Below are 27,071 nucleotides of genomic sequence, written 5' to 3'. Positions count from 1 at the left end.
CTCTATCTTGAAAAGATGCAACGGTATAGAAGGAGGAGAAACAGAGCAGCGAAAAAATACTGTGAAAGACAGAACTTCAGAAGCAGATTATTGAAGAAGAGATGGCAAGCAAGCGGCCTTACCAGCAGTTAATGAAGAGAATTTGCAGCAGTATGAGAAGGGATGCTAGGAATTTCAGTGCTGTTCCTCAAGGCACTGCCAGTGCTTTGTCTTCTCAACATATCATTAACCTGGAGTACAAGTACAGTGCTCACAAGTAAAGAAAACTTGTTCCTTTCTGGGCTGTGATTGAATATTTAAATGATCATGTGCTATGTATTGATTATTTGTTTTTCTTTCATATTTAATTAGTGATTCTGTGCCTTTCCATACTTTTTGTGATTGTTACTTGAATAAGTTGTGAGGTTCTTGTGTGCGGGATGGTTGAAATGTGGCATGTCAAAGCTGTAGCATAGGGGAAGTTCTCAGTTGCTGTAGATTTTGCGAGTAACTGATTAATCAGAATCAGTAAAAATTAATCTTGGTGGATTCTTGATTTGAGTTTGTTTTACCTATTTTGTAAATCTAAAATCTGGATTCAAGAGCAAACGAGATAAAAAAAAATTGATTTTTGAAAATTGAAATCTAAAATCAGGTTAAACAATCAAATAGGAGCACCCCTTTTGAAGGTGAAATATTTGGCATTTATGCTGTTTGGTGAAGTGTTTTGGGGTGGTCAGGTTGTGCTAGCTGGGGCGCCTCCATGAGAAAATGATCAGACAACCTAATTTAATTTTTGTTTCTGGAAGGACACTCTGATATAAATTGATAATGAAGAGAGAAGTGAATAAAAGTGATAATTTGGGAGTATATTTTGCTGTTATGGATGTGAGGTTGCATGGGGTATTTATAGACAAAATTGGATACTGCCAGTAAGTTCAATATATGGCTAGCGTGCTCCTACAACTTGTCTTTGACTGGCCATGTGGCACTCCTGTATTGAGTGCACATTTCTTGTATCATCAAAAATTGATCTTTTGTTTGTGCTTGAACAACTAAATAATCTATTGTAAACATGCAATCCGTCGTATTGTTTCAGGTAATTAGGATCAATCATTGGTCTCTGCAGGTTTAGTTGGAACTTGATAGGGCCAAAAACATGAGTTGCCTCACCTGTATATCAAATGGTACTATAAAATTTTCCTCAAATGGAAGTTGGTATAAATAAAAGACTAAAGAAGCACATTTGATTTGTGGGTCTGATGCTAACAATCATGGTTTTCAACCTTAAGTGTCTTGCTTTTAGATGCACAGATTTCTTCCGTACTTAAGTCTTAATATAGGAAATCGTATTATATCTATAGATTAAAACACTGAACTCCCTTTAACCTTTCCTTAGCTTAAGTTCGTGACATTGAAATGAATCTTGTTCCTGAAACATAGTGCCTTTAAAATGAGAGTTAAGTTTCTAGATGTGTGCTAATTGCTTTAAGTGTATTCAAAGCGAATGGAGAGCATGAGAACCCATTTCTTCGAATATGTTATGCCTTTCCATTTTTCCTGTAACTCCTTTCTGTTCAAAGTAGGTACAAGGTAATACTATATCATTTTCAGGTACAATGCTGGTGTAATGAGATTCGAAACTTAATTAAGCAAATTTATAAAGTTTGGGTACAGATGCCTATGTTACAACTGACAGGCAATTATTTGTAAAGAACTGTGCCTGAGAATTTGGGTGGGGATCCACTCCTGCTATAGGGTTGTAGAAGGTTTTCCAAAATTTGTGAAAAATTCTGAACACTTTGACAGCTTTTTTGTGGCTATGGTTTTACAGGATGAATAGATAGCTTGAAGTACTGCTTTGATATGTTTCCTTGTTTGGTTAAGTTTGAGTGCTTGGTTGGGATGATGTTGGGTATGATGGGTTGCTGTCTCTGGTTAGACCTTTTTACCAGCTTGGACCCCTCTCTCTGATAAATGAATGCATAAATCCACAGTGAAGAAAGCGAAAGTGATGCTTACTCAAGGAAAATGTTATCAAGGATAAAGAAAGATCGCTAGACTTTCTTCATCCGAGCTTTGAAAGTTAAAGAAAACTTTGAGAAACTCCTTTCTGATGCATTAAATGATGTTGGCAAAGTTATGATCTTATCCTAGTTATTCAAGACATACATTTTCTCTAGTCAGTATGCTGGTCACAGTATTTTGTTATAATTGTAGTTATTATCCAAAAGACTTTTCTTCATCTGAGCTTTGAAAGTTAAACTACAAGAAAATTTCGAGAAACTCCATAATTAAGTTATTGAATATGAATTTTCTGATGCATTAAATGAATTTCACAAAGTTATGCCTCATCCTAGTCATTCTAAACAAAAATTTCCATTTTTTAGTACACTAGTATCACACTATTTTGTTGTAATTGCAGTTATCATCCAATTCCTATGGTTTTTTCTCAAGCAAAGGGGTGTTCCATATGGGATCCAGAAGGGAACAAGTATCTTGATTTTCTCTCCTCTTACTCTGCTGTAAATCAGGTAACAACAAAAAAAAAAAGAAAATGAACTCAAAAATCGAAGCATAGTGACAAAAGTTGGATGCCTTTTTGTCAGTTTTTGAACAAAAAAAGAAAACTGAATTGTTCTGTCATATCTCTTGTTCTAGACTCTGTACAACATTTATACAAATGGAATTGGACTTTTGTCAATTCCATGAAATCTGTAATTTCCTAAAAATTAGGAGCTAATTTATTCTATCCTAAAATACATTAGGAGTAAATTATTCTATCCTAAAATAGAGCAGAAATCATGGGATATAGCAGAAATCATGGGATATACATAAAAAAAGATATTCTAGATTTTCAACACTCCCCCTCAAGATGGTGAATAGATATTTTCCATTCCCATCTTGCATGTAATGTCTTCAAAGTTGGAAGTTGGCATTCCCTTAGTTAAGACATCTGCCAATTGATTATTTGATGCTACATATGGAGTGCAAATCATGCCACTGTCCAGCTTTTCTTTAATAAAATGTCTATCAACTTCGATGTGCTTTGTGCGATCATGTTGCACTGGATTGTGTGCAATGTTGATGGCAGACTTGTTGTCGCAATAGAGTTTCATAGGTCCTTCACTCTTGATTTTAAGATCATCAAGTATTATTTTGAGCCATAGCAATTCACAAACTCCATGAGCCATAGCTCTAAACTCTGCTTCAGCACTTGATCTTGCAACAACCGATTGCTTCTTACTCCTCCATGTCACTAGGTTCCCACCAAGAAATGTACAATATCCTGAAGTTGATCTACGATCTACAACAGAACCTGCATAATCAGCATCAGTATAAGCCTCTATGAGCAATCCTTCATTTTTCTTGAACAAAATTCCTCTACCCGGTGTCCCTTTGAGGTAGGATAGAATTTTATTGACAGCCTGCAAGTGTTTCTCTCTTGGATCATGCATAAATTGGCTTACTACACTTACAGCAAATGCTATGTCCGGCCTTGTATGGGACAAGTATATCAGTTTCCCAACCAACCGCTGATATCTTCCCTTATCTACTGTGATATCATCCTTCCCTTCATTCAATCTCAAGTTAGGCTCAATGGGTGTGCTTGCTGCCTTGCATCCAAGATTGCCTGTTTCTTTAAGCAAGTCTAAGACATACTTTTGTTGGGAAACAAAGATGCCTTTTCTTGAGTATGCCACCTCAATGCCTAAAAAATACTTCAGCCTCCCTAGTTCTTTAATTTCAAACTCCTTTGCTAAGCACTTTTTGAGTGTTTCTCTTTCAATTGGATCATTCCCGGTGATGATGATGTCATCTACATATACAAGTAGAGCTGTAACACCTCCTTTTGAATGTTTTATGAACAAAGTATGATCTCCTTGACTTTGTTTGTATTGCATTGCTAACATCACTTTAGTAAATCTTCCGAACCAAGCCCTTGGCGATTGTTTTAATCCATATAAAGCTTTCTTTAACCTGCACACTTTCTTTTCAAAAAACATTTCATTGAAACCCGGTGGAGGTTCCATGTACACCTCTTCTTCTAAATCCCCATGTAAGAATGCATTCTTCACATCAAATTGCTGTAAACACCAACCAAAGTTAGCAGCTAAAGACAAAAGAACACGCACAGTATTCATTTTTGCAACGGGTGCAAAGGTCTCTTGGTAATCTATCCCATATGTCTGTGTATATCCTTTTGCGACCAACCGAGCTTTATGCCTTTCTAATGAACCATCAGCTCTATATTTCAAAGTAAACACCCATTTACACCCCACTGTTTTCTTTCCTTTGGGTAGGTTTACAATTTCCCAAGTCTTATTTCTCTAGAGGGCATTCATCTCCTCTTTCATAGCATGTAACCAATTCTTATTTCTAAGTGCCTCTTGTAGTGTTTGTGGAATTGAAATAGAGTTGATGGTGGTAAGGAAAGTTTTATGTTGTGGAGAGAATCTATGGAAAGACACGAAATTTGAGATTGGATGCTTAGTGCATTCTCGTGTTCCTTTTCGAACAGCAATAGGCAGGTCTAAATCATTAAATTCACAAGGAGCAGAGTCAGATTGAACACACAAAGGAACAGAATTTTCAGTACCTGATTGTGGTTCAGATTCTTGGATTTGCACAGGTTCAGAAATATGAACTTTCTTCCTTGAGTAGACCTTGAGTGGTGTAGTTGGATTTAAACCAGATTTTCCCTCAACTCCAAGATCAGGTTCAATTTCTTTACTGGCATGTTCAACTTCAAATTCAGGTTCAGGTTCACTGCTAGTATGTTCTCCTTTAGAATTTGGTGTATGGTCCGGCTTGAAAGACTATAAGTTTAGTGTAGAACTTTGAAGATCAAGGAGAAATTCCTTATCTTCCCAAGAACTCTCCCCCTGGGGATGAGGATTGTTACTTTGAGAGTAAGGTTCATTTTCAACAAATGTGACATCCATAGAGGTAAAAAATTTTTTTGAAGGAGGATGATAACATTTATATCCTTTCTTTGTGTTTGAGTATCCCACAAAAATACATTTTAAAGCTCTTGGATCAAGTTTCCCTCTTTGGTGTGCATGAACATGTACAAAAGCAACACAACCAAACACCTTTGGTGACAATGTGCAAGAGACATTAAAATCAGGGAAAAAACCAGAAAGAGCAGCAATGGGACTTTGATTATTTAGTACTTTTGAAGGTACTCTATTTATCAAATGTGCAGCAGTTAAAACAGCCTCCCCCCAAAAAGTTTTTGGAACTTTATGTTGAAACAAAATTGCTCGAGTCACATTGAGTAAATGTCTATTTTTTCGTTCAGCAATCCCATTTTGTTGGGGTGTATCTACACAAGATGACTCATGTATTATACCCTCTTTTTGGAAAAAAGATGAGAGAATTTGATTAAAATAGTCTCTTGCATTATCAGATCTTACTCTTTTAATCAAACTTCCAAATTGTGTACAAATCATTTTATGAAACATTGGAAAAATACTGCTTACTTCTGATTTTTCTTTCATAAGAAATAACCAAGTAGTTCTAGTACAATCATCAATGAATGTGACAAACCATTTTGCTCCAGAAATACTAGAAATTCTACAAGGTCCCCAAATATCAGTATGTATCAAAGAAAAAGGTCTAGTAGATCTTGTATTACTCAATGGAAATGATAGTCTATGATGTTTAGCAATTTCACATGTATCACAATGGAAACTACTAACATCTTCATTCTTGAAAAGTGAAGGAAACATGCTTTTAAGTAGCATAAAAGATGGATGACCAAGACGGAAATGATGAAGCCAAATTTCAGATTTATTATTTGAGGAGCAGGTGAGGGATAACTGATTTTTGTTCTTCTTGTTGCCACTCATCTCCTCAAGGTAATAAAGCCCGTCATTCACCTTAGCAAGTCCAATCGTCCTCCCCGTAACCAAATCCTGAAAAACACAGTGAGTAGTATAGAAAATTACTCTACAGTTCAGATCTTTGGTAATTTGATGGATGGATATGAGATTGGAGGACAATTTTGGGACATGCAACACATTATTTAGGGACAAAGAATTTGATAGATTTACTGTCCCTTGGCCTGCAACAGTTATAGGAGATCCATCCGCAACAGTAATTTTTCTATTTCCAGGACATGGGTTGTATGTTCTAAATCTGATTGGGCTGTGAGTCATATGGTCAGTAGCTCCTGAGTCGATGACCCAAGAGCCTAGAGAAGACATGCTTGAGGCACTTAAAGCATAAGAGTTAAGGTACTTACCTGATTGAGCCAATGAACACGTACTAGAGGACTTTTCAAGGGAATTTAGGAGGTTTCTTAGCTTTTCAATTTCTTCTTTCTTGAATTCTCCCATACCAGTCTGGTTGGATTTTTCTTGTGTTTGGTCTTCTCCAGCAGTTAAGTGGGCTTTTCCCCCTTTGAATCCTCCTTTACGACTAAGGACTTGTTCCTTCCCATGGAGTTTGAAGCAATCATCTCGCGTATGGCGTGATTTTTTGCAGTACGTGCACCAAATTGTGTCTTTATTTGACTTTGTAGAAATCATTGCCGAGCCTTCTAATGTTTTAGGCTCTAACATGACTTCTCGCCTATTCTCTTCAGCTCGAACCAATGATATTGTCTCATTCAGAGATGATAATCTTTCCTTCCCCAATATCTGGACTCTGACCTGATCAAATTCCACATTCAGACCTGCAAGGAAGTCATAAACTCTATCCTTTTCGATAAAGTTTTTCAAGGTGGCTGCATCTTCACTACACAACATCTGAACACACCGATATTGGTCCAGTTCCTGCCATAGATTTTGCAAAAGGTTGGCATATTGAGTAACAGAAAAGTTGCCCTGTTTAGTGGCTGAGATCTTTGTTTTGATCTCATAGATTAGGGCAGCATCTCCTGCCTTTGAATAGGTCTGTCGAATAGTAGACCATATATCTTGAGCTGTTGATAGGAACATGCAAGTATCGCTTATTTCAGGTAACATGGAGTTCCACAGCCATGACATGACCATAGAATCCTCTTCATCCCAAGCAGCGAATTTAGGATCTCCCTTTTTCGGTCCAGTTCCAAGCAAGTGGCTGATTTTGCCCTTTCCTTTGAGAAATGTTTGAACAAATTGTGACCACTTCAAATAGTTTTTCCTGTTGAGCCTGTAGGCTGCCTGGATATTCTGCAAATCCCCTGTTTGTGGAATATTTGAGGTCTCTTCTGATTTGGTATTGGAGTGGATTTCTGATGTTTCAGTTTCAGACATGTTGGAGGTTTCAAAGAAAAATTGGCAATGAAGGCCTAATGAAAAATATCAGCAATGAAGGCTGGAAATTGCACTTGGCAATAAAGACTTGAAGAGAGGAAAGCACTCAGCAATGAAGGCTGACAAGAAGAGGTCCCAAGAGCAAAAGCTCTGATACCATGAACAAAAAAAGAAAACTGAATTGTTCTGTCATATCTCTTGTTCTAGACTCTGTACAACATTTATACAAATGGAATTGGACTTTTGTCAATTCCATGAAATCTGTAATTTCCTAAAAATTAGGAGCTAATTTATTCTATCCTAAAATACATTAGGAGTAAATTATTCTATCCTAAAATAGAGCAGAAATCATGGGATATAGCAGAAATCATGGGATATACATAAAAAAAGATATTCTAGATTTTCAACAGTTTTACCTACCAGAACTTAGTCATGTATTTCTTTTCTTCGTCTAACTGCCTAATTTCTCTCCTTACCAACTTATGTTTATGAAAACCTTTCATTTGGTTGAATGGCAAGCCCTAAGGTTGTTTCTCTGTATTGGGTTTCCTGTACTATGTTGATCTTTTAGCTAGGGTGGATGGCAGTGACTGGATGAGTCAGAATCACACGTTAAAGCACTTTTTTTTGTCTGGCTGATCTTAGCTATGCCCATAGTACTTAAGCTGGACTTTTAATATTTTGCTGCAGGGGCATTGTCATCCCAAGATCATGAAAGCATTGGTAGAACAGGCTGAAAAGCTCACTCTTAGTTCTCGAGCCTTCTATAATGATAAATTTCCAGTATATGCTGAGCGTCTAACGAGCATGTTTGGATATGAGATGGTGCTACCAATGAATACAGGTGCTGAAGGTGTAGAGACAGCTTTGAAGTTAGCAAGGAAATGGGGATACATGAAGAAATCAATACCAAGAGACGAGGTACAAAATCTTTTTTTTTTTTTGGCTGCTTCCCTGGTTAATGCTACAGCCTTGCGAAGGAATTTATTTTAATTACAGTAGCTACCACTAGCAGTGAAGATAGTATAAAAGCTGCATGGTTGTGTATTTTTAGGCCTTTTTGTCACATTAGGAGAAAACTAATAGTTGAGGCTGCTTAAATGTGGCAATCTTTCATTTATCTTCTGGTGGGTGAGGTAGTAGTACTTGTGTCAAAGTCTGTTAGACAGCTATTCTAAATTTCAATTGCTCAACAATTATACAGACTGGTCGAAGTGAGAAGACAAAAAAGTATGAGATGAATCCAAAAAGTGCCATTGGGCTTCTATGTGCTGTCAGTTTCACCTCTGTGGCTCTTGATTCTCTAAATATATAATTGGGCAGAAGTTTGGTTTGCTAGGGAGATGGAGGACAAAATACCCCCTTGTTATTTAGTTCAACTGACAGAAGATTCTTTAAGTAGCTGATGGGTATGCATTAACTGAAATCTGCTCTCTCGAATGGGTGACAAAGTTGATTTGATGTCATGTTCTACAGAGTCAATTGATGTGTTTGCTAATGACCTTTGGCTGATGGTTGAAGTGAAGGTAGAATGTTAGGCTTAAACAGGATTTGATATAGTTTGCACGGTAGTATGTTTTATAGTGGGTCTTGCCACAAAAATAGGGTTAACCATCTTAGTTCATTATTTGGTGGTAGTTGCAAAAACATTCTCTGATTCATTTCAGGACATGAATTGTTATTATCTATCTTTTTAAATTTAGAGCTTGGATTTTTGTAATTTTGTGCCTTGGACTCTTTAAACAAATTTTTTGAATTAAAAACTTTTAAATTTCAAGATCTGTTCCACTCTTGCTCTCCCGAATTATTAAGATTGTCCAAATTTGTCCCTTAGATGGACTCAGTAGAAGTTGAAACATTGTAAGAAATGTATATTCTCCATCTAAAATGCGTAAGTGAGAGGACAAACTTAAGGTGGTCCATTCAAGGTTAGCTTTAATGTCTTTGATGGACAGCTTTTGCAGTTTTCTCCATTGTAGATGTCATTCTCTTATCTGACATACTTGTTTCTTTGCTATAACTTGTGCTTTATAGGACTTTCTAGCATTATGAAACATGCTATAATGGTAAGGAGCAGTATTTTCTCATTGTTTTCCTATCCTTTTGTCATGAAGTCTTAGAAATTCAAACTATACAGCTAACATACTGAACATTGATTGAAACCAGTGAAGTTTATTTTGGATAGAAATTTCATCTAAAGGTTGTGTAGAATGCTATAGAGGCTACCAAATACAAAATCTGCCTCTCTAGTGTAAACTTCATGTTCTTGTACTTCTGGTTCATTTATCAGCATTTGGCAAATATGTTGTCCTTCATTCTCATCGGTGACAACAAAATGAGATGACAGCTAGTCTTTCTTCTGTCAATTATGGAAGCAATAGATTTGAAAACCTCAAATTTTCTAACTATGTTGCTTCTTTTTCCCCCTCATCCCACATAATTACTAACTCTTCTTTTGAACTTTGAGGGATTAATCCACATTTTTGTTCTTCAATTTCTTCAAGCTAATAAACTCTCTAAGATTTTCATGAGTAGAGCCTCTTACTTGTCTAAATTTCAAACATAGTGGTTGTAGCTAGAGTCCCGTTGGTTCTGCAATGGAAAGAGGAATGACTGTAAAATAAGAATGTAGAGATTCCCTGGTTCAACTTCTCATCACGCTCATGATTCTAAGGTTGAGTTTCTGGCAGCATCTATATCTTTCAATCTTCAAAATAACAGGGTTAGTCTCTCCTTGACGTGTACACCTCATGTAGAATTTGGCTAAATTGTTATGTATTTGACTGTTTTGGGCCTACCGCTATCTTCATATAAATTGAAGAAACTGCATCTAACTTCAACTTGTCCAATATGCTGCTTCATTTATTTTATTTTCTGCAATTAATTCACTTTTGATTTCATTTTGTCACCATAGGATAGTGTTCCTGGATTGGCTAGAGAATAAAACATGATAAAAAAGGGAAAAAAAGAAATAGGAAAGAATAATTTATACGCGTCAGAACGAACAAAAATTGCTGGAGAGCAATGATAATTGCGGTGATGATTCAGAGCTTATGGATTTCTAACTAGGAAATCTAAGAATAGGTGTGATTGTAGGCTCTATAAAGGTGAGATGATAGTCAGTCTCGTTATTTGTGTGCTGATTAGCAAGGTGTTCAAGAATATATTGACCCAAATTATCCTGATGATTGAGAATGGACATACAGAGGATAAAAAATCGTAGGGCCAAATGACCAAAATTACATTGGAAAAATAATCAGAATGAGGAAGAGTTTGTGTTTATCTAGATTTTGATACACCTTTCTCTGTTTTGAAACATATAGTGGACTTAACATATACTGATTGGACTATGATGAGGCTAGAGGAAACTCTCTTTTACTTAGCAGCTTTGTATTAAGGATTTTGGGTCTGTTTTGCCACCTTGAATAGTGCATGTGACCACATGGGTGAGAATAAGAGAAGATGATGTTGGTGCAGAAGTTGATGAGAAGGTGACAACAATGAAATATCCTCTAAGTCAAGTTAAATTCTCATTAATCGACTCTGTCAAAGAATTAGTTAATTGAGTGATTTTGTATAGACTAGATTGTCTGCTAACCTGAATGTAACATGATAAGATTAGAATTGCATGACTAGTAGACTCTAAGATTCATCTAAGTCATCCAGCAACAAATAGTAATTTGAATATAATTAATTACTAAATTCGCATTATTAACCAGAATAACGTTGCAGTGAGAAGGAAGAAGAAAGTATTGTTGACTCCTAAAGGTCAAACAAACAACTCCTAAGCTAAGAACAGCTATCCAGCATCTTTTCAACTGTAGTATAGACTCTTTGGGCTATCGCGTAGCCTTCCCTTAGTTTCAGAAGCATATCCTTCTAGGCTTCCAATAGGTCCATGGCTTCTATGCAGCCAACTTTAAGCCACTGAACTATGATACTGGATGCTAAATTAGGGAAAAGATTGATATTTCCTACTACTTATGGTTCTATTGTTGCCTTGAAGCATGACAAGTTATTTCCTTGAACAATTTCATCAGTTTCATGAGTCGGCAGATTTTCTCAGAAATTCAAGAACTGAGGTTCATCAAGAAATACCATTGTAACAGTTAGGAAAGGAGAGCATTTTTTAACTCTTGTGGAATGCATTTTTAGCTATAATTTCTGTGTTTAACATACTTACTGATGCTTCCCATGTTTCTGAGTAAAACTATTTTGAGTTTATGTTGGTGGATACCATTATGGTGGTGATTGGAGAGTATATTATTCTTGGATTGATGCTCAACTGAACTCATAATAATACTTCTTGACCATACTGGTTTAGGATAGAAAATGTGCAACATTATGGGTAATCCAACAGTTTCTGGTACTACAAGATGGGATCTCATTTAAGCTTATTGGACTACCTTCTGCTGCGTTGCCAAGTTATCATCTTGCAAAGCGTATTTCATTAGGTTTGAGGTTCTAAAAAGAGAATTCCCTTAGTTTGGCTAGATATGACTCTTATTCTTTCTTTACAAAATTATGCCCTTATGCTGTTACAGCCAACAATTCTTCCTTATCAATGTTTTGTGTGGTAATTTCAACTCCCTTTTGCGTCTTTGTGATCAAAAGCCTCTATCCTCATGGAGATTCCTCTTGCTTTATTTTCTGGTACTTGTTTTGCCTTGCCACCTAACTTTTGTCATGCTCCATTCTTCCTTCAGACATTGAGCTATATATATAAATAGACTTCCCTGAAAGCCCTAGAGCTGGTGTAACTTTCAAGATACCTTTAAGTTGAAACCCCTTGAAAAAATTTGATTAATGCTCTACTGCATGTGAAACTTAGGTGGTTTTATTACTAGCAAAAGATATGCTTTTTGTTGCATTGGCTTTGCTGGGTCCTAGTTTCATCAATGTGGACTAGAAGAGGTTTTGTTGAAAATTTTAGCAACTTTTCTTCCTACTCCACGTCTCATTTTTAGAGATACATGTGTTCACAGAATTTTTTCACTCTAATAGTGGGAGGGCTTCAATAGTTTAATAAAGCATGGCTACTTATTGTTTAACTTAATTTATTATACTTGCCAATAGTCGTGAAAAACATTGTAGCAGTCATTCTTTCACCTAGACTTGCTCCCTGGTTATCTTCTTCTACATGTCTGTATGGAAATCTTCCTACAATTTTTGGTTGTTAAGGATTTGTATTAGCACATAGGAAGAATAGGAGACATGCACAAATTTTGGTTCAAGAAATCTGCAGTTGTTACTCTCTACCCATAATCTGTGATATATGATTTGAAGTGAGCACATCTACTGATCCATTGTGATTTTCTCTAGCTATGACTCCGGTACTTTTGAGATGCTTTATGATGGATTCTGCTATCATCAGTGGTAATTTGTAACGCCCCCACTTCTCCCAAGGGCGAACCCTAGGGTATCGGCGGGACGCCTGCCTAGCTCGCGCCAGGACTCGAAATACAAAACTAATAAAACTAGAATAAACCAAAGAGTACTATTTATAATATATACAACCGCCAAAAGTTCTATTTACATCTTCAAAAGTATCTGGTCAAACCACTATACTACAGTGTGATAACAACCAGCAGGAAGTAGACCCTAAGGAGGGTCCTTATACAAACCACCAAAACAAAAACATACATCTTAATTGTCCAACTATTACAAGCAGACCTAACTATACTAGTGAATATGCCCAGGCGTTCCCCGTGCCATCCCCTGTTAAGGAAAACAAAGGAAATGGGGTAAGGTATATGCTTAGTAAGTAAACAGGGGTAAAATCATAAATTTCACAGTTAGATAAACAACTATTTCACAAAAGTGTCAAGTCAAGTGCAAAAGTAACAATACAAAGGAAGGATACAGGTTGGCTCCAAAGCCAAGTCGTTTGCCATGCGTGACCTCCTACCGACACTCCGTCGATCATAAACAAGGTCCGTAGGACTCCACTTGTACTCCCACCTAACACCTTATCATCCTCACTGGCCAGTCACCTCACAAACCTGCTCGAGCGAACGAAATTGAGCTTGGTTCACAAGCTTGGTTCACAAACTTGGTTCACATGCTCCGTGAACCGAATTCACAAACTTGGTAACCTCAGACTAGGCTGGACTAACTTCGACCAAGCCCTAACCGGCTTGAATAGTCTATTGAGGTCTTGAGATCGACCTCAAACTCACAAAATTCACCAAATCACCAAAAGTCACCCCGAGCTACCAGCTCGAGGGTTCTAGTTCTAAAATAATTCATATACATATGCCATGTACAAATACGTGTGCAAATTAGGGTTTATGTCGAGTGCGATAAAGTACACCTTCGCTTAGGTACCCTTTTCATACAAATCATAACACATAAGTAACTAACGCATAAGAATGGCCTGAATACTTACTCAAAACACAAAAGTAGTACAAAAGCAGGAATCACTTCGTGCGTGTTAGCTAGTAGGCCCCACCAGCTCCGCCTAGTTCACCACGGTCTGAAAGAAAAGATTGCATCTCATTTTATCACAAGCGACCACTAACATGCCCAAAACAAGCAAAACGGCAAAATTGGCACATGCAAGTGCGGAAACGGCAAAATTTGCCATCTCAAACCGTTTTGATCAAAAGTTAGGCTAGGAATGTCGGATCAAGATAAGTGAGACACCGTTTCGAAGCTACAAGGAAGGGCTACGACTTTTATTTAGACATCTCAACCCAGATCTGAATCAAAGTAGGTCGAAATCATGGAAAATAGTACCTGAAGTTTGCATTTTGAATGACAGGCAGGGTCTGTTTACGGGACCATAACTCCCAGCTCACGAATCCAAATCAAGAAATTCCAAAGGCGTTAGAAAGCTATGTCATAAGGCTATAACTTTCATGTTTGGACCAAAAATTGAATCAATACAGAGCATGGAGGAAAACGGGTCCAAACATTCCTGTCAGAACTGTCCAAATTCGAAGGCAGTTCTGACAACCAATCTTGTTTTGGTCATAACTGGAGCTACAGCGGATTTGGATGAACTTTATACCGTTTCGAAGCTAAGACCAAGATCTACATTTCTTATGAAGAGGTCAACACCCAGTTCGTACGTTATCAAAACGAACAGAACATGGTCAGAGGCTAAAACAAGAAACACGGCAGAATGCTGAGTTTAGAATAGATGCGACTATTTTGGCCATAACTCAGGCTACATAGATCCGTTTGAGGTGTTCTTGGTGGCGTTGAAAAGTTAGGACAGAGTACTGAAACTTTCATGTTTTGGTAAATGGCTAAATCCGCACGGATCATATTGAATCAATACAACCAAATAGACTGAACTGTCTACGCGGAACACTGGAATTTAACCTAGGGCAGTGAGGGTATTTTGGTCTTTTCACAGGCTACGTTGCTCCGATTGGGCTGAAATTTTGTAGGCACCTATAAAATACCATTTTCTACAACTTTCATGTTTTGCACCAAGCCAAATTCGGCCTCTAACATGGTGCAATAAAACTGGATAGAATAGAGTTAAAATTTTCCAGAAATCTGGAATTTTGGGATTCAATGTAACCTTTCTTGATTTCTTGCTCCAATCATCACCACAACCACTTATATAAGCTTGAATACAACATATATCATCCATATAGCAAGGATAGGCAGCAATCCATTAAATCCTAATTCATGTAACTAAAAGGAAAAACACCTAAAACATGATAACAACCATCATTCACCACAAATTTGAGATGCTAAGCTAATTTAAACAAGATCAAGAGTAAGAAATCATCATCCTTACCTTGCTTAAGTGTCTTCCAAGAACAACCCTAGGTTTCCCCTTCAAAATTTCACCAACACCTCACTAAATAAACACTCAAGGGTGCCTTTAATCGGTTTAGTTTTCTTTCTATCTCACTTGGTGGCTAGATTTCAAGAGGAAATGGTGAACTCTCCCTTGGTTTTTCTCTCTCTCTCTCTCTCTCGACCAAGTAGCAGAAAAATGAAGAAGAAAGGTTGCCTAAGGTGATAAGAAGGTAAGACAAGTTGTCTTGGTCAAGAGCCCTTAGGTGGCCGACAAGTGTCCTCACCACCCTCCACTCATTTTTTTGTTTCTTTTCCTTGCTATTTTGGTCCATAATTTCGGTCAAAGCTAGCTGGAATTGAGGGGATATTTTGCTCAAATATTAATGAGCTCATATGGTAAGAAAGTGGTGGTCAAGTGGTGCGTTCAATCGGTAGTGCGCGGTACCCGTCGGTTCGCGCCGTTTTTTCCTTAAATCACACGTACTAGGGTTTTTACTTCCTATTCACTAACTTTTTATCATTGCTCCTAATCACATATTATTTCTCACCTAAAAGTCACTCTTAAACACCAAATTTGATCCTTGCTCCTTGCCGGATAATTACACTACAGATACACGTGAAAACCCTAACTTGCTCCAACTTGAAAACGAAAAGTGAAACCTCACTTTCTAGATTCATTTGCACTTGTTGTGGAATGATTGAGTAGTATTAAGGGTTTTAAACCCAACTTAGAATTCTAACAAATCATATCACTAGAAACTTTTCTAGTTTAGGGTTTTCCTAACTTTTAAACTCACTTAATCACCACTCGAACTTATAATTAATACAAAACTAGGGTTTCAATCCTAATCCCAACTTAGGGTTTTCGAAGTATTCCCAAAACCAAATGTTACCGCACAAATAATGAATATACCTACTATCGACTTAAGAACGGACTGGGGCCTCACATAATTTATCTGTATGATTCTTTATTTGGTTCTATTTTTATTTTCTTTAGAATTTTCATTCAAGAGTATTTGCTCAACAGTACTTAGAGGTTCCATAAGTGCAAGTTTTTCTCGCATCAGTTTTCCTATCAGGGGTGTAATTTTGTGTTTCAGTTGTTTGGGTAGCTCAGAATTTGTGTTATGAATTTTGTCTTCTTTCTAATTTGGAATGATATCTACAGTAGTAGTAGTGGGTCGTGGACACCTTTGAGCATATGAACAGTTTGTAATTTGTTCTGCACCATCTTGAACAGAAAGGATCAGATTTACTTGAAATGGAGGAAGCATTGAAAATTTTATAATCTAGTTAATTTTTTGGACTTCATTTAAGTTATTGATTGCTTGTTAGTTTTTTGACATGCTGAGATGTTCTTTTGATGCGTCAATTTAACTTTGTTCCCTTGCAGGCTATCATTCTCTCATGCTGTGGCTGCTTCCATGGTCGCACATTGGCTGCTATATCTATGAGCTGTGACAATGACGCCACTAATGGTTTTTGGCCCTTGTTGCCTGGTCTTCTCAAAGTTGATTTTGGTGATGAAGTTGGCCTTGAGAAAATATTTAGAGGTATGTAAGGTGGAGCTCCTCAATTATCATGCTTCCATAAGTGATTGTATGAGTTGATTTACCCCATCATAATGGTATATTTGCGGTTTACATTTGATATGATGTGCTCGATACAAATGTTAGTTTGTCTATATACTTCTGGCATCCTTGAAGGGCCACTACCTTCATTTCAGCCAATCATGGTTGGGACTTATTGTTATTCTGTTGTCATGGGATCCAGAAAAAGGAGAAAATATTGCTGGGTTTTTGTTTGAACCTATTCAAGGGGAGGCAGGGGTATGTCCTTTACTTTTCAGATTGTTATCTTCAAAAAACTGTATAAATTTTAAATTTGAAAGTAAATTGAATTCTTCTGTTCCCTCCCACTTTCGTTACTTCTGCGAGCTTTGGCTTGTGATGGTAGGTTATACTTCCTCCGGATGGTTATCTAAAGGCTGTTAGAGATCTTTGCTCAAAATATAAGGTTTTAATGATTGCTGATGAAATACAAAGTGGCCTTGGGCGCTCTGGAAGAATGCTGGCTTGTGACTGGGAGGGAGTCCGCCCTGATGTTGTTGTAAGGACATTCATTTACTTCTCATATAGAATTGAAATGATAGTTTGAACACTGACCTTCGAGAATAGAATTGACACATGATCAATGGGATATAATTTAATACCACTTTCCTTCTCATATAAAGTTGTCAGAATCCTAGTCTCTTCCTATCAATTTGGCTTATGACTAGACGGCTGTTAGGACAATTATGAGGTCATGCTTTTTCCCCATGCATCCTTGGGCAATTTGAGCAAACTTTTTTAATCATGTTTTTTATTGTCTTTGCCATGAAGTAACTTTATTTGTGGACATGGAGCTTGTTGCATTATATAGTGTGTTGAAACTAAAAGCATAGTATCTTAATTCTGGTCATATTTAAATTGTATCATGTCTTGTAATGATATCTTTGGACACTCTATTTTGATGTCTCATGCAACAAACAATTTTGTCATTGAGAACAAGTAAAATTAATATGGTGGATATCCAAAAGAGACACAAATAAGAAAGAAGTTGCGTAAGACTCATTTGCAGCCTCCCTGAACCTGTTAATGATATCGTTAAACAAGAACCTTTACCCAACGTCCAAACTTACAGCGTAGAAAGAAGTGACTCCATTAGAAAAAGTTCAAAAACAGATATTGATCATTAACAATCTTATTTTCTGCAACTTCAAAGCAACAAAGTTGCAACAGTGAAAGCTTTAATTTGTATAAAATCTTTAAATCTAGAGTGGTACATTGACCAAATAGATTGATTCAGGCCTTTTCAAGTACTTCTCTATTGATGCTAATTCAATTAGGAATGATCATCTAACTAAGTGCTTCTTTTCCGAAGAAAGCCTTGGTCTCCATCCTATTTGTCCCAAATAAAATAAGGAATATTATCTTTCTGTGAATGAGATAAAAAGGATGGTGAAACAAAGAAGCCAGAGTTTTTAGTTAATCCTAATCTAATATCTTATAGTGATATTGTATTACAGAGATTATCTGTTAGGTTTAAAGATGGGTGTCTGTTTCAGGAATTGACTAAAAGTATAACCTCTATGTAAAGGTCATAGAGAAAAGATTGAGGCAATAAGAAGGTGGGATAGGCTGAGGAACTTTTGGGAGAACGCAAAAAGAAGACCAATGATCATAAAAACAGTGAACATAGGAGCTGTTTCCATGTAACCAACATATGCAAATGATTGAGAAGATATTTGCAATACACTTTTAAGGGCCTATCTCTTTGTTTTTGTCTCCCCCCCCCCCCCCAACAAACCCCTCCCTGTCGAACATCTGAACTCTTACATTGAACATATATATCACTCTATCCTACCTCCTTTTGCCAGTTGGATATGTACCCTTTTCAGCTTCATTGACCAAGGATCTCATCTTGAAACTAGAAGAAAGATTTGGCAACCCGAATTGCATAGTCTAAATACCTCAAAAGTTAGGTCTATTAAACACAGTTCAACTTGCTCAAAAATCAATATCCCTATTTCTTGTGCCTAAGTACAAAAGCATCGTCGTTCTTTCAATTCTATCAGCTCTCCCAGCTGGTACAGCAAAATCATGACAGGGAGTATGAATAAGTTCTAGAGAGCAGCTAACAATACAAATAACATGGACTGATGGAGATATATAAACCCTTTACCGGCCCTTTGGACGTGCATTACCCTTAAACTACTTGTGATTTTTACATCTTAAATCACAAATAATGCATGGCTCCTCCTCTTCTTTCTTAAGGAACTAAAATAATTCTTTTTAAAGAACATTTCATTCTTTTTCTAGAGTTCTGATATCAGATTGTTGTTTTTCCTTTCTTTCCTGAATTGGAGAAAACTATTCATCAGATATTCAGTCAACTATTGTCCATTGAGTTTTCCATATGCCTCATGTTTCAATCTGTTTATCCACTCAACGATTATTTTTGCATATTCCCATAAAATTACAGTATAAAGGTTCTGCTTGATCCTTGATTCAGATACTGGGGAAAGCACTTGGTGGTGGGGTGCTACCTGTGAGTGCTGTGCTAGCAGACAAGGATTTCATGCTTTGCATCCAACCAGGGGAGCATGGAAGGTTTGCTTTGTTATGCTTAGTTACTGCAGATAACTTATCTTGGTTTTCCTCTTGTTATACAAATATTTAGCCATATTGAATATTTTTATGCAATGTGAGGAGGAGGAAATAAACACTTGGATGAGATGGAACATTGTGAAAACTGTAACCCTAAAGAGAGGATGTACAAGTAATTGTTTCTTCTCCTTTGGGAGTACAAAACGCTTTTCAAAATTTGCTACTTTGTGAACTCTAATTATGTAAGTTTTGGTTTGTTTAGATTGAAGGTGTTGCTTCCTTTAACTAAAACTTCATCCCACTTGTAGTAAGAAGCTATTGGAGCTTATTTACATTGCTTGACATGCATCATCTGCAGCACCTTTGGAGGAAATCCTTTGGCAAGTGCAGTTGCCATTGCATCGTTAGACGTGATTAGAGATGAAAGGCTTGCTGAAAGGTATCAAGCTTTTTTGAACTTTTTATGATTTGCATGTGCAAATAACTGAAAGAGGAGATTTTGACAACTCATACTTAGTAGATTATCTCATCCCCTCATCACCTGTGCCCATGAGCAGAATTTAATTTGACATTCGTCTTTGTCTTCCAAACGGATAATCCAAGTTGTACGAGGCATGAAAAGTCAAGCATATTAGACATTTAACTTGAGCCCCTTATTCCTGTGTGAAATAACTTGCTTGTTAAATTAGGAGCTTCTCTCAATTGCCAGTCACAGGGTCAAATCTCAAGTAAAGAACAAGCGGGCTGCTTTGGTACCATTCTATTACACCTTGGCCCTGCATTTGGCCTTTGCACAACTAGGTTGTTATGCACATTAGCATATTTTAGTTAAGTACCCCAACTACCTAAAATAGATATTTCAAGTTGTTTAAGGCGCGTGTATTCGTACTTAAAAACAATCTGAAGCTTTCTTCTTGTCCTTTGTCAGATAATGACTGCTTGTACAGATAGTATATTATGGAAAAAATGCAAGATGTATAAGTTTTTCTTGCTTGCCTAAGATGTTTGTATGCTCAATAGTCTATGTACAAATTAAGAATTCTATCACTTTATTAAGTATTAAACAAAGACCAAAATCATTATTAGAAACATTGGTGCCCCATGATAGGAGTATTGTTTTTTGTCTTGAAATTCAACCTTGTAACATACCAGTTTAAGTTAAGAATATTCTTATTTTTCGTAAATCTCCTCTGATAACAATTTCATACAGCATGTAGACTTAGATTTTATTAGGTCATGTTATGATTGCTAGTCTATTTTAATTATCAACAGATCTGCTAAAATGGGAGAGGAGCTCAGGCGCCAGCTATCGATAGTACAGCAGCAATTCCCTGAAATCATAAAGGAAGTGCGAGGAAAAGGTCTATTCAATGCTGTGGAGCTTAATAGCAAGGCTTTGTTTCCAGTGACTGCCTATGACATATGCCTGAAGTTAAAGGAGAGGGGAATTCTAGCTAAGCCAACTCATGATTCTATTATAAGATTGACTCCTCCACTTTCAATGAGGTACAAAACTTTCCTTTTGATTACTGTGTATTCAGAAGTGTTTCTTTCCTCTTAGTAGTTCCTATAATCTATCTACAATGTGCTTGTTCCAATAATAATGATGTCAAGGAATTAGTATGTTGTTTGTATTCTAGTCTTTTCAGAGCGGTTTATCATGCAAATTAGTTATGAAGGTGTTCAACCATAAGTAAGTGGAAGTGAACCTTATAACAAAGGGAAATGAAGAGCAAAGAAATTAATGTGTCATTTTCTTTCTGGTGCTGCTATTCTTTTTCCTTTTACCATCCTTGCTGTCAGTAACCTATATCAAGTAAATTTACACTTGAATGCTTTTGATACAGAATTCAAGGACAAGACAAAAGGATATATTTGGAATTCCCAGAGTTATAAACTTGTGGACTTTATTGCTGTTATCTTAGTCTATTGATTTGATGCATCTTTACAGTCCTACTATGATTGTCTTGTTTTATAGGTTATAGGTTTTTTAAGGTGCTGAAGATATTAGGTTTGGGGCTGCCCCTTAACATTGTCAAACCTAACTTGAATCCTTGTGCTTCTGTCTCTGTCCTTGTTGTCCACGGTTTCTAAGTCTTTTTCGTTGACAGTTTTTATATATAGGACAAGACCTAAGAGAATGACCTCTTCTGCATGGCTTGAACATTTTGTTAGTTGTTAGGTTCTTCTAGCAATTTAGTTTGCTTAGCCACTAAGGATCCTTAGCTTGTAATACTTTATATAGAATGCAAAGAAATTGCATTTGATTGTGCTATAACGTTTTTCTTGTACAAATAAGCAACCTTATGTTGGCTTGTCAATGCCGAGAAAATCTGGGTGGACTTCCTAGAATCTGTTATTGCTCCTCCTTATCTTGATCTCTGGCATCATCATAAATTTCTGTTTCTCTCTCTATTTCAAACTCTCAATATTCTCTTCCAGCATCAGATTTCACTGCCTGTTGCTTCTTTCGTGCTGCATCAGCTTAAATTTCCTAGCCACTGGAAGCAGGGGAGAATTGCATCTTCCACTTTTCCATCTATCTTTTTCTCTTCTTGATTCTTGGACTATTACCCTAGATATGGCTCATGGTATCTAGACATCTTTAGTTTTGTTCCTAGCCTACAACTCCTTACACGGACTCTTGAACCATGCCATAAGTGCTCTTGAAGTCGGTGATATCTAGGTGAATCAGAATTGGGACACATTTAATCATCCTTGCCTCTCCTGTGCCTTGAACTCTTATGATTCTCCAAAAGTCAGGCTGGTTTATAGAGCTAAAATCTTTTGTGCTGTGTTATTTTGCTGTTACTTGCCTTCAAAACTTCATAATTGAAGAATCAAATGATTACATGGAGGAACACTTGCATGTCTGGCATGGCAGAGTCATGGCCGCAGTTATGGTAGGGATAGACTTGATTTCACTGTTGCAACCCTGATTAATAGATGCTTTCAATATTGTGAAATAAAACCATTGTCTTTCAGCGTTTTATGTCGATTTGGTGCCTCCTGAAATAGAAGTGTGAGATGAAACAGGGAAAAGAAGTTAGGCCTCTCTTAGATTCTGAAGTCCATCTGTTGTCCAGATTACACCCTGTTTTGGGTATTGTCTCGGTGTATAAATTGTTCTTGTGTATTTTTCCTTCAGTCTGTAGTTTGACCAAGAAAGCAGTGATGTGCCAATCCAAGTTTGAAATTTAATTTTTTGAAGAATATCAGGTATAGAATGGTCTCCATCTCTTTCTCTCCTGCAATATTATTGAATTCTGTTTCCTTAGTTCCCCAATTAAGTGGACAAAACCTGCAGCTGCATTTGGTCTAAAAGATGTAGTTGAGACAGGGAACTGGGTTTCAAAAGGGGTAGCAGAAAAATTTGTCATAGTGGGAAGTTACTTTTTAACTTATTTTGCACTTGTTATCGGTGGGTGCTCATGGCAAGTGAGTGATGAATTCAATGGCAAACTGCTTGTACTGGCAACTCTAAGGTGGTAATTTAGCCATGGAATTTGTAAAAACAATTCCCTGGTGCTGTCACTAGTCATTTCTCTCTTTTCATTGTCTTAAGCATAAGCATTTAATGAGGTTATAATTCCACATGGTAGTAGGATAGGAAAAAAAATCTTGGGTTCAACTCTTTTTGGTACTTGTTATCATACTTCCTCATGCTCAGCTGGTCATAGGCAAGAATTTCTTCTCTTTTTCTTTTTATTTTAGTCCATCAGTCTCTCTGATGCAACAGCTATCATGTAGGCCTCTTGGAAACCTAAGACTCAGAATATACCATCAAGAAAAGCTTTTGGTTTAGAGCTAGGTGTCAATGGAAGTTTGTTCTGTCTTCCAGTGTTGAATTTTTATTTTTTTTACTATGTTTTGTGGAATTAGAATCTTGAACATATTTTGTTTTTTCTGAAAATGCTGAAAAGCTGCAGGTGATCTTGTGCTTTTGTTAAAGTTGCAAATCCAACTATACTTTCTGGGTTTCCTCTCTTCACCTGCAGATTGGTGTAGTCAAGTTTAGATATAAAAGTAAACCTTGCCTTCTTTCATTTCTGCCCTAATCACCTCTCTCTCTCTCTCTGTGTGTCACAACTTAGCCTCAAAAAATTCATTCCAGGGAAGGGTGGATTATCTTTTATTAATTGTTGAGGATATGTAAGTTGCCAAATAGTTTATTAGCTCCTTTTAGTTTCCAAATTTGTCCTTGGTGGGAATATTTCGCTTTTAGCATATTGAATTTATAGAGTACATATTTCTTGATTATTGGTCATTGGAATAGAATCAAGTTATGCACAAAAATGAGGTAAAGATTATTTTCTAGGTCTATCTGTGGGTAGATAGCCATGTTTCTTTTAAGGATCATCAACAAAATTAAAGTGGCCCTTCACTTTTATATTTATGTCAAAAGACAAACTATTTTTAAGATCTGAATTATTTTTCAGGCCTGCAGATATGGATAAAATGAACCTTTTTCTTTATATGTTTAGAAAGTTTAAAGCCCACCAGAAGTCTTATGCATATTAAGAGGGGGAAAAAAACTTATGACATTTGACTTCATTGATCCATGTTTTATGTTTGTTTGTATGTTTGTTTGTTAAATCCTGTCATCAACTGGATTCTCAGGATCATGGTTAGTCATCTATTCCACAGATTTACTAGTTGTTTGCTGGCATATGTTTATTACTCTTTCACGGATACAAGAAGATAATACTACTCCCTCTGTCCCAAAAATTTCGTCGCACTTAGAAAACTGTGCTTTTTATGAACAGTTCCAGCATAAGTGAGTTGCTTACCGTTTTGTCCCTCGCTCAAGCTCTTCATGTAAATGGAATAGGTTCAGGTATTGATGCCAATTAAATTAAAAGCCTGAACAACTACTGGAGGGTGGAGCCAGAACTTCTGTTTTGTTTGCATATATCTTATGCATGCTTTGCATGTTGGGGGTCTCAACCAAGTTCCTTATGGTTTTTCACTCCACGCGCATATTTATATGAACTTTTCAAACACATTAATACCAAACAAGTGGGCTCAAAGGGCTGACTTGATTATTGTGGGGAACAAAATGGTAAAAGGGTGAAATTGAATGAAAAATTTTTACTATTTTTAGCAAGTGACAAATATTTTGGAACATCTCAAAATATAAAGTATGATACTTTCAATGGGATGGAGGGAGTATTATTTGAGAAACTGACAAAAAAAACTAATTGGTAAAAATTTGCTGTTTCCTTTATTTGCCTAACTGATTAATTACTATGTTCTACAAAATGGCTTAAGTTTGCTTTTGCTATAATATTTATGGCTTATTTGGCTAACTCCCTTGCTTTGATGCTAACTTATATTTATGGAGCACCTGAAGCCCATTGTTCCATGATAATTTGTGATAATTACTGTTGGAACTGCCTTGCCGAAAGGGGGAACAAAGTTACTGGGAATAATAGCTTCTCCATTTTGAAATTGGAGTTTGAATTAGTCCTCATAGGTACTAGAAATGGAAAATACTGTCAATAGTCTTGAAGTATATTATCTAAACATCATGAGGTCATTCTGTACCAGTTCCTATCTGTGTCTAGATCAATGTGCTAAGGGCTTGATCTTGATTGCTTCTAAGTTATTAGATTCTAGGCTGTTTATTGAGCTGAAATTTGTTTTGCTTTCTCGTTTGCTTTTGACTTCTCTACTTCTATCTTAGCTTTTGTGAAGAAAGCTTATTTGGAGAAGCAGCCTGGATGTACTCTTCACACACCAGCTTTGTCTTTTCGAAAAATGTTTGCACAAATGTTTCTTTTCAGTTACAAAACAGCATTTTGAGGTGTCACTTTCTCTAAGAAACTTCAATAATTGATGAGTAATGGAAATCAGGGCATTAGTATGTACCTCTATATTTACATATGCATGCGCTATTGATTCCAAATGTTGTTGTGTTACCAATAAAAGTTCCATTTCTGATTGTGTGACTCTAGACTCAAAGCTCTGATTTGTCATTTTCAGCTTGGATGAGCTTCAAGAAGGTTCAAAGGCACTACGTGATGTTTTGGAACTTGATCTGCCACAAATGCAAAAGAAGAAGCCACTTAGTGTCTCCCATAATGTAGCTAATGTATGTGATCGTTGTCAGCGCAACTTATATGGCTCTTCATAAAAATATGATTTCATGAGAAGTTTATGAAAGCGGTTACTTGGTTTGATTGAATCAGGCCCCAACTTATTGGAGCAGTGATATAGACTTGTTCGTTCATCATAACATGGTCTTCCTGTCATTTGTTGGTGGGAATAAAGACTTGATTTATTTGCAAGCAAAAATCTTTATTTATTGGCAGCATCATCACTATTATACAAATGGAAAAAAAATGTGTAGCTTACTTTTTGGTTTCTCTTTTTCATGTTTATACTCGACTTGTTGGAAAGAAAATAGTGGATACTTGAATAACCGTTGGACAGGGTGGGAAGTGGAAATGGGGCTGAGGTAGACATCTGTAGTTAAATAACCTTAACTGAAACTTGTAAGTACTGATATACACGAATGCTGTAGTTTTGATTCTTCCTCTTATTTGGGACAAGTCATAAGCCCTTGGTTTCAAGTACAATGGTTGATAGGAGTGCTGCTATCAGAGGTTGGTAGCTTTTCAGATTTTCGGTCATTGTATTTGCTACCGATGCTATATATGTCACAGTTATTTACATCTTGTGAACAATGATTAGTTGGTTATAATGCCTGAATGTTGGGGAAATATTTGATGTGGAAAAGGTGATGACTTGGGATTAATTCTTTAGTAGGTTGGTAAGTTGTTCAGCCTGTATAGATTATGTTTTTCAGTTGTCTATCTCTTCTATAGCCATGATGTTTGGTTTATTCTCATACCAAGAATATTTTCTCACAAAGACACTTTGCTTACCGCAAAGGGACTCTCTCTCTCCCCCCCCCCCCCCCCCCCCCTAAAAGTAGCAGAGATCCTGGTATTCCTGATCAGAGGGGAAAATAAAATCCTAGACTTTGTTTTTCAAAAGATTTGGAAAATGGGTTTAATTAACTGATGAATTTTTTATGTATGTACTAATTCTTCAGGAAATGGAGTCGGTTTCCTGTTCTAGATCTGCTGCTTATTCTCAAACACAGCATACTTTTTCAGCATGAAAGGTATTAATTTCTTTTCCTCCTTATCAACCAAGGGATACTCAATTAACTGGTAGGTATCTTGGAATAAAGTAACTTTTAATCTAACAGGGTCTCAGTATACCTAAAACCCTTTAAAAGATTAATTTGGTGTGAAGATTTAATAGTGGTTCATATCAGTTTGTTTAACATTGGTTTATTGCACAAAATTTTAGGGTGTAGTAGCTGTATAAATGTTTAAATACAGAAAGTTGCACAATGATAAGGGAAAAAAGTAAAAATATCTAATGTATCATATGCAAACATAATATTTTCCTTACTTCATGCTACTACTATGTCATGTTACCCATTCATGTTTCCTCCTCCTATTTATGTTCAAAAACTACTACGTACCTAATGTGTATTAGTACAAGTAACAACGGTAATTAATCTTATATTAGTTCTACTCACGCTACTTACTCAAGGTTGATGATTCAAAGAGATAATTTAAGACATACATGGGGTAATTAATCTTCCAGCAATCTGGGATTTTAGTGTCAGAAGTGTGTATTATTTCATCATAATAGTCTATAAAAATTTAAATGACTTACAAAATAATTAACAGGCTATATTAGGTTTCTACCTTTATACATGTGGTGTTGCAAAATTATGAACGATCAGTGAACTAATCAACAATATAAGAAAGATTTAGGCCCAATTTGATAATTCAATTCAACACTTAAATTTAATAAATTCAGATATTAATATGTTCAGATGCGTTCTGTAATAAAAAATTAAACATCTAAATTAATTAAATGATACTGAATTTCTTAGGCAACATTTGCTCCAAAA

General features: G+C 36.5%; 1 protein-coding gene across 2 annotated transcripts; it reads left to right on the top strand.

The window, feature by feature from the left end:
• Positions 1-25,493, top strand: LOC113708934 (ornithine aminotransferase, mitochondrial). Of its 2 annotated transcripts, XM_027231665.2 has the most exons (10): positions 1-256; positions 2,405-2,513; positions 7,914-8,144; positions 16,378-16,537; positions 16,758-16,813; positions 16,941-17,093; positions 19,038-19,135; positions 19,491-19,571; positions 20,405-20,638; positions 25,118-25,493. In XM_027231665.2, exons 1-10 carry the CDS (start codon positions 102-104, stop codon positions 25,266-25,268), a joined length of 1,428 nt encoding a protein of 475 aa, XP_027087466.1. In that variant the 5' UTR covers positions 1-101; the 3' UTR covers positions 25,269-25,493. The 2 variants fall into 2 exon arrangements, with proteins under 2 accessions (XP_027087466.1, XP_071921337.1); XM_072065236.1 differs by lacking the exon at positions 2,405-2,513 and having other exon boundaries at positions 117-256.
• Positions 25,494-27,071: the final 1,578 nt, after the last annotated feature.

Source organism: Coffea arabica, chromosome 9c (assembly GCF_036785885.1).
Source record: "Coffea arabica cultivar ET-39 chromosome 9c, Coffea Arabica ET-39 HiFi, whole genome shotgun sequence".
NCBI lineage: Eukaryota > Viridiplantae > Streptophyta > Magnoliopsida > Gentianales > Rubiaceae > Coffea > Coffea arabica.
This window is presented reverse-complemented; position numbering and strand designations above follow the sequence as displayed.

Coding starts and splice junctions, on each gene's coding strand:
- LOC113708934 (XM_027231665.2), top strand. CDS start 102: ATGGCAAGCAAGCGGCCTTACCAGCAGTTAATGAAGAGAATTTGCAGC. Junction 2,514..7,913: donor CTTACTCTGCTGTAAATCAG/GTAACAACAAAA, acceptor ATTTTGCTGCAG/GGGCATTGTCATCCCAAGAT. Junction 8,145..16,377: donor AATCAATACCAAGAGACGAG/GTACAAAATCTT, acceptor GTTCCCTTGCAG/GCTATCATTCTCTCATGCTG.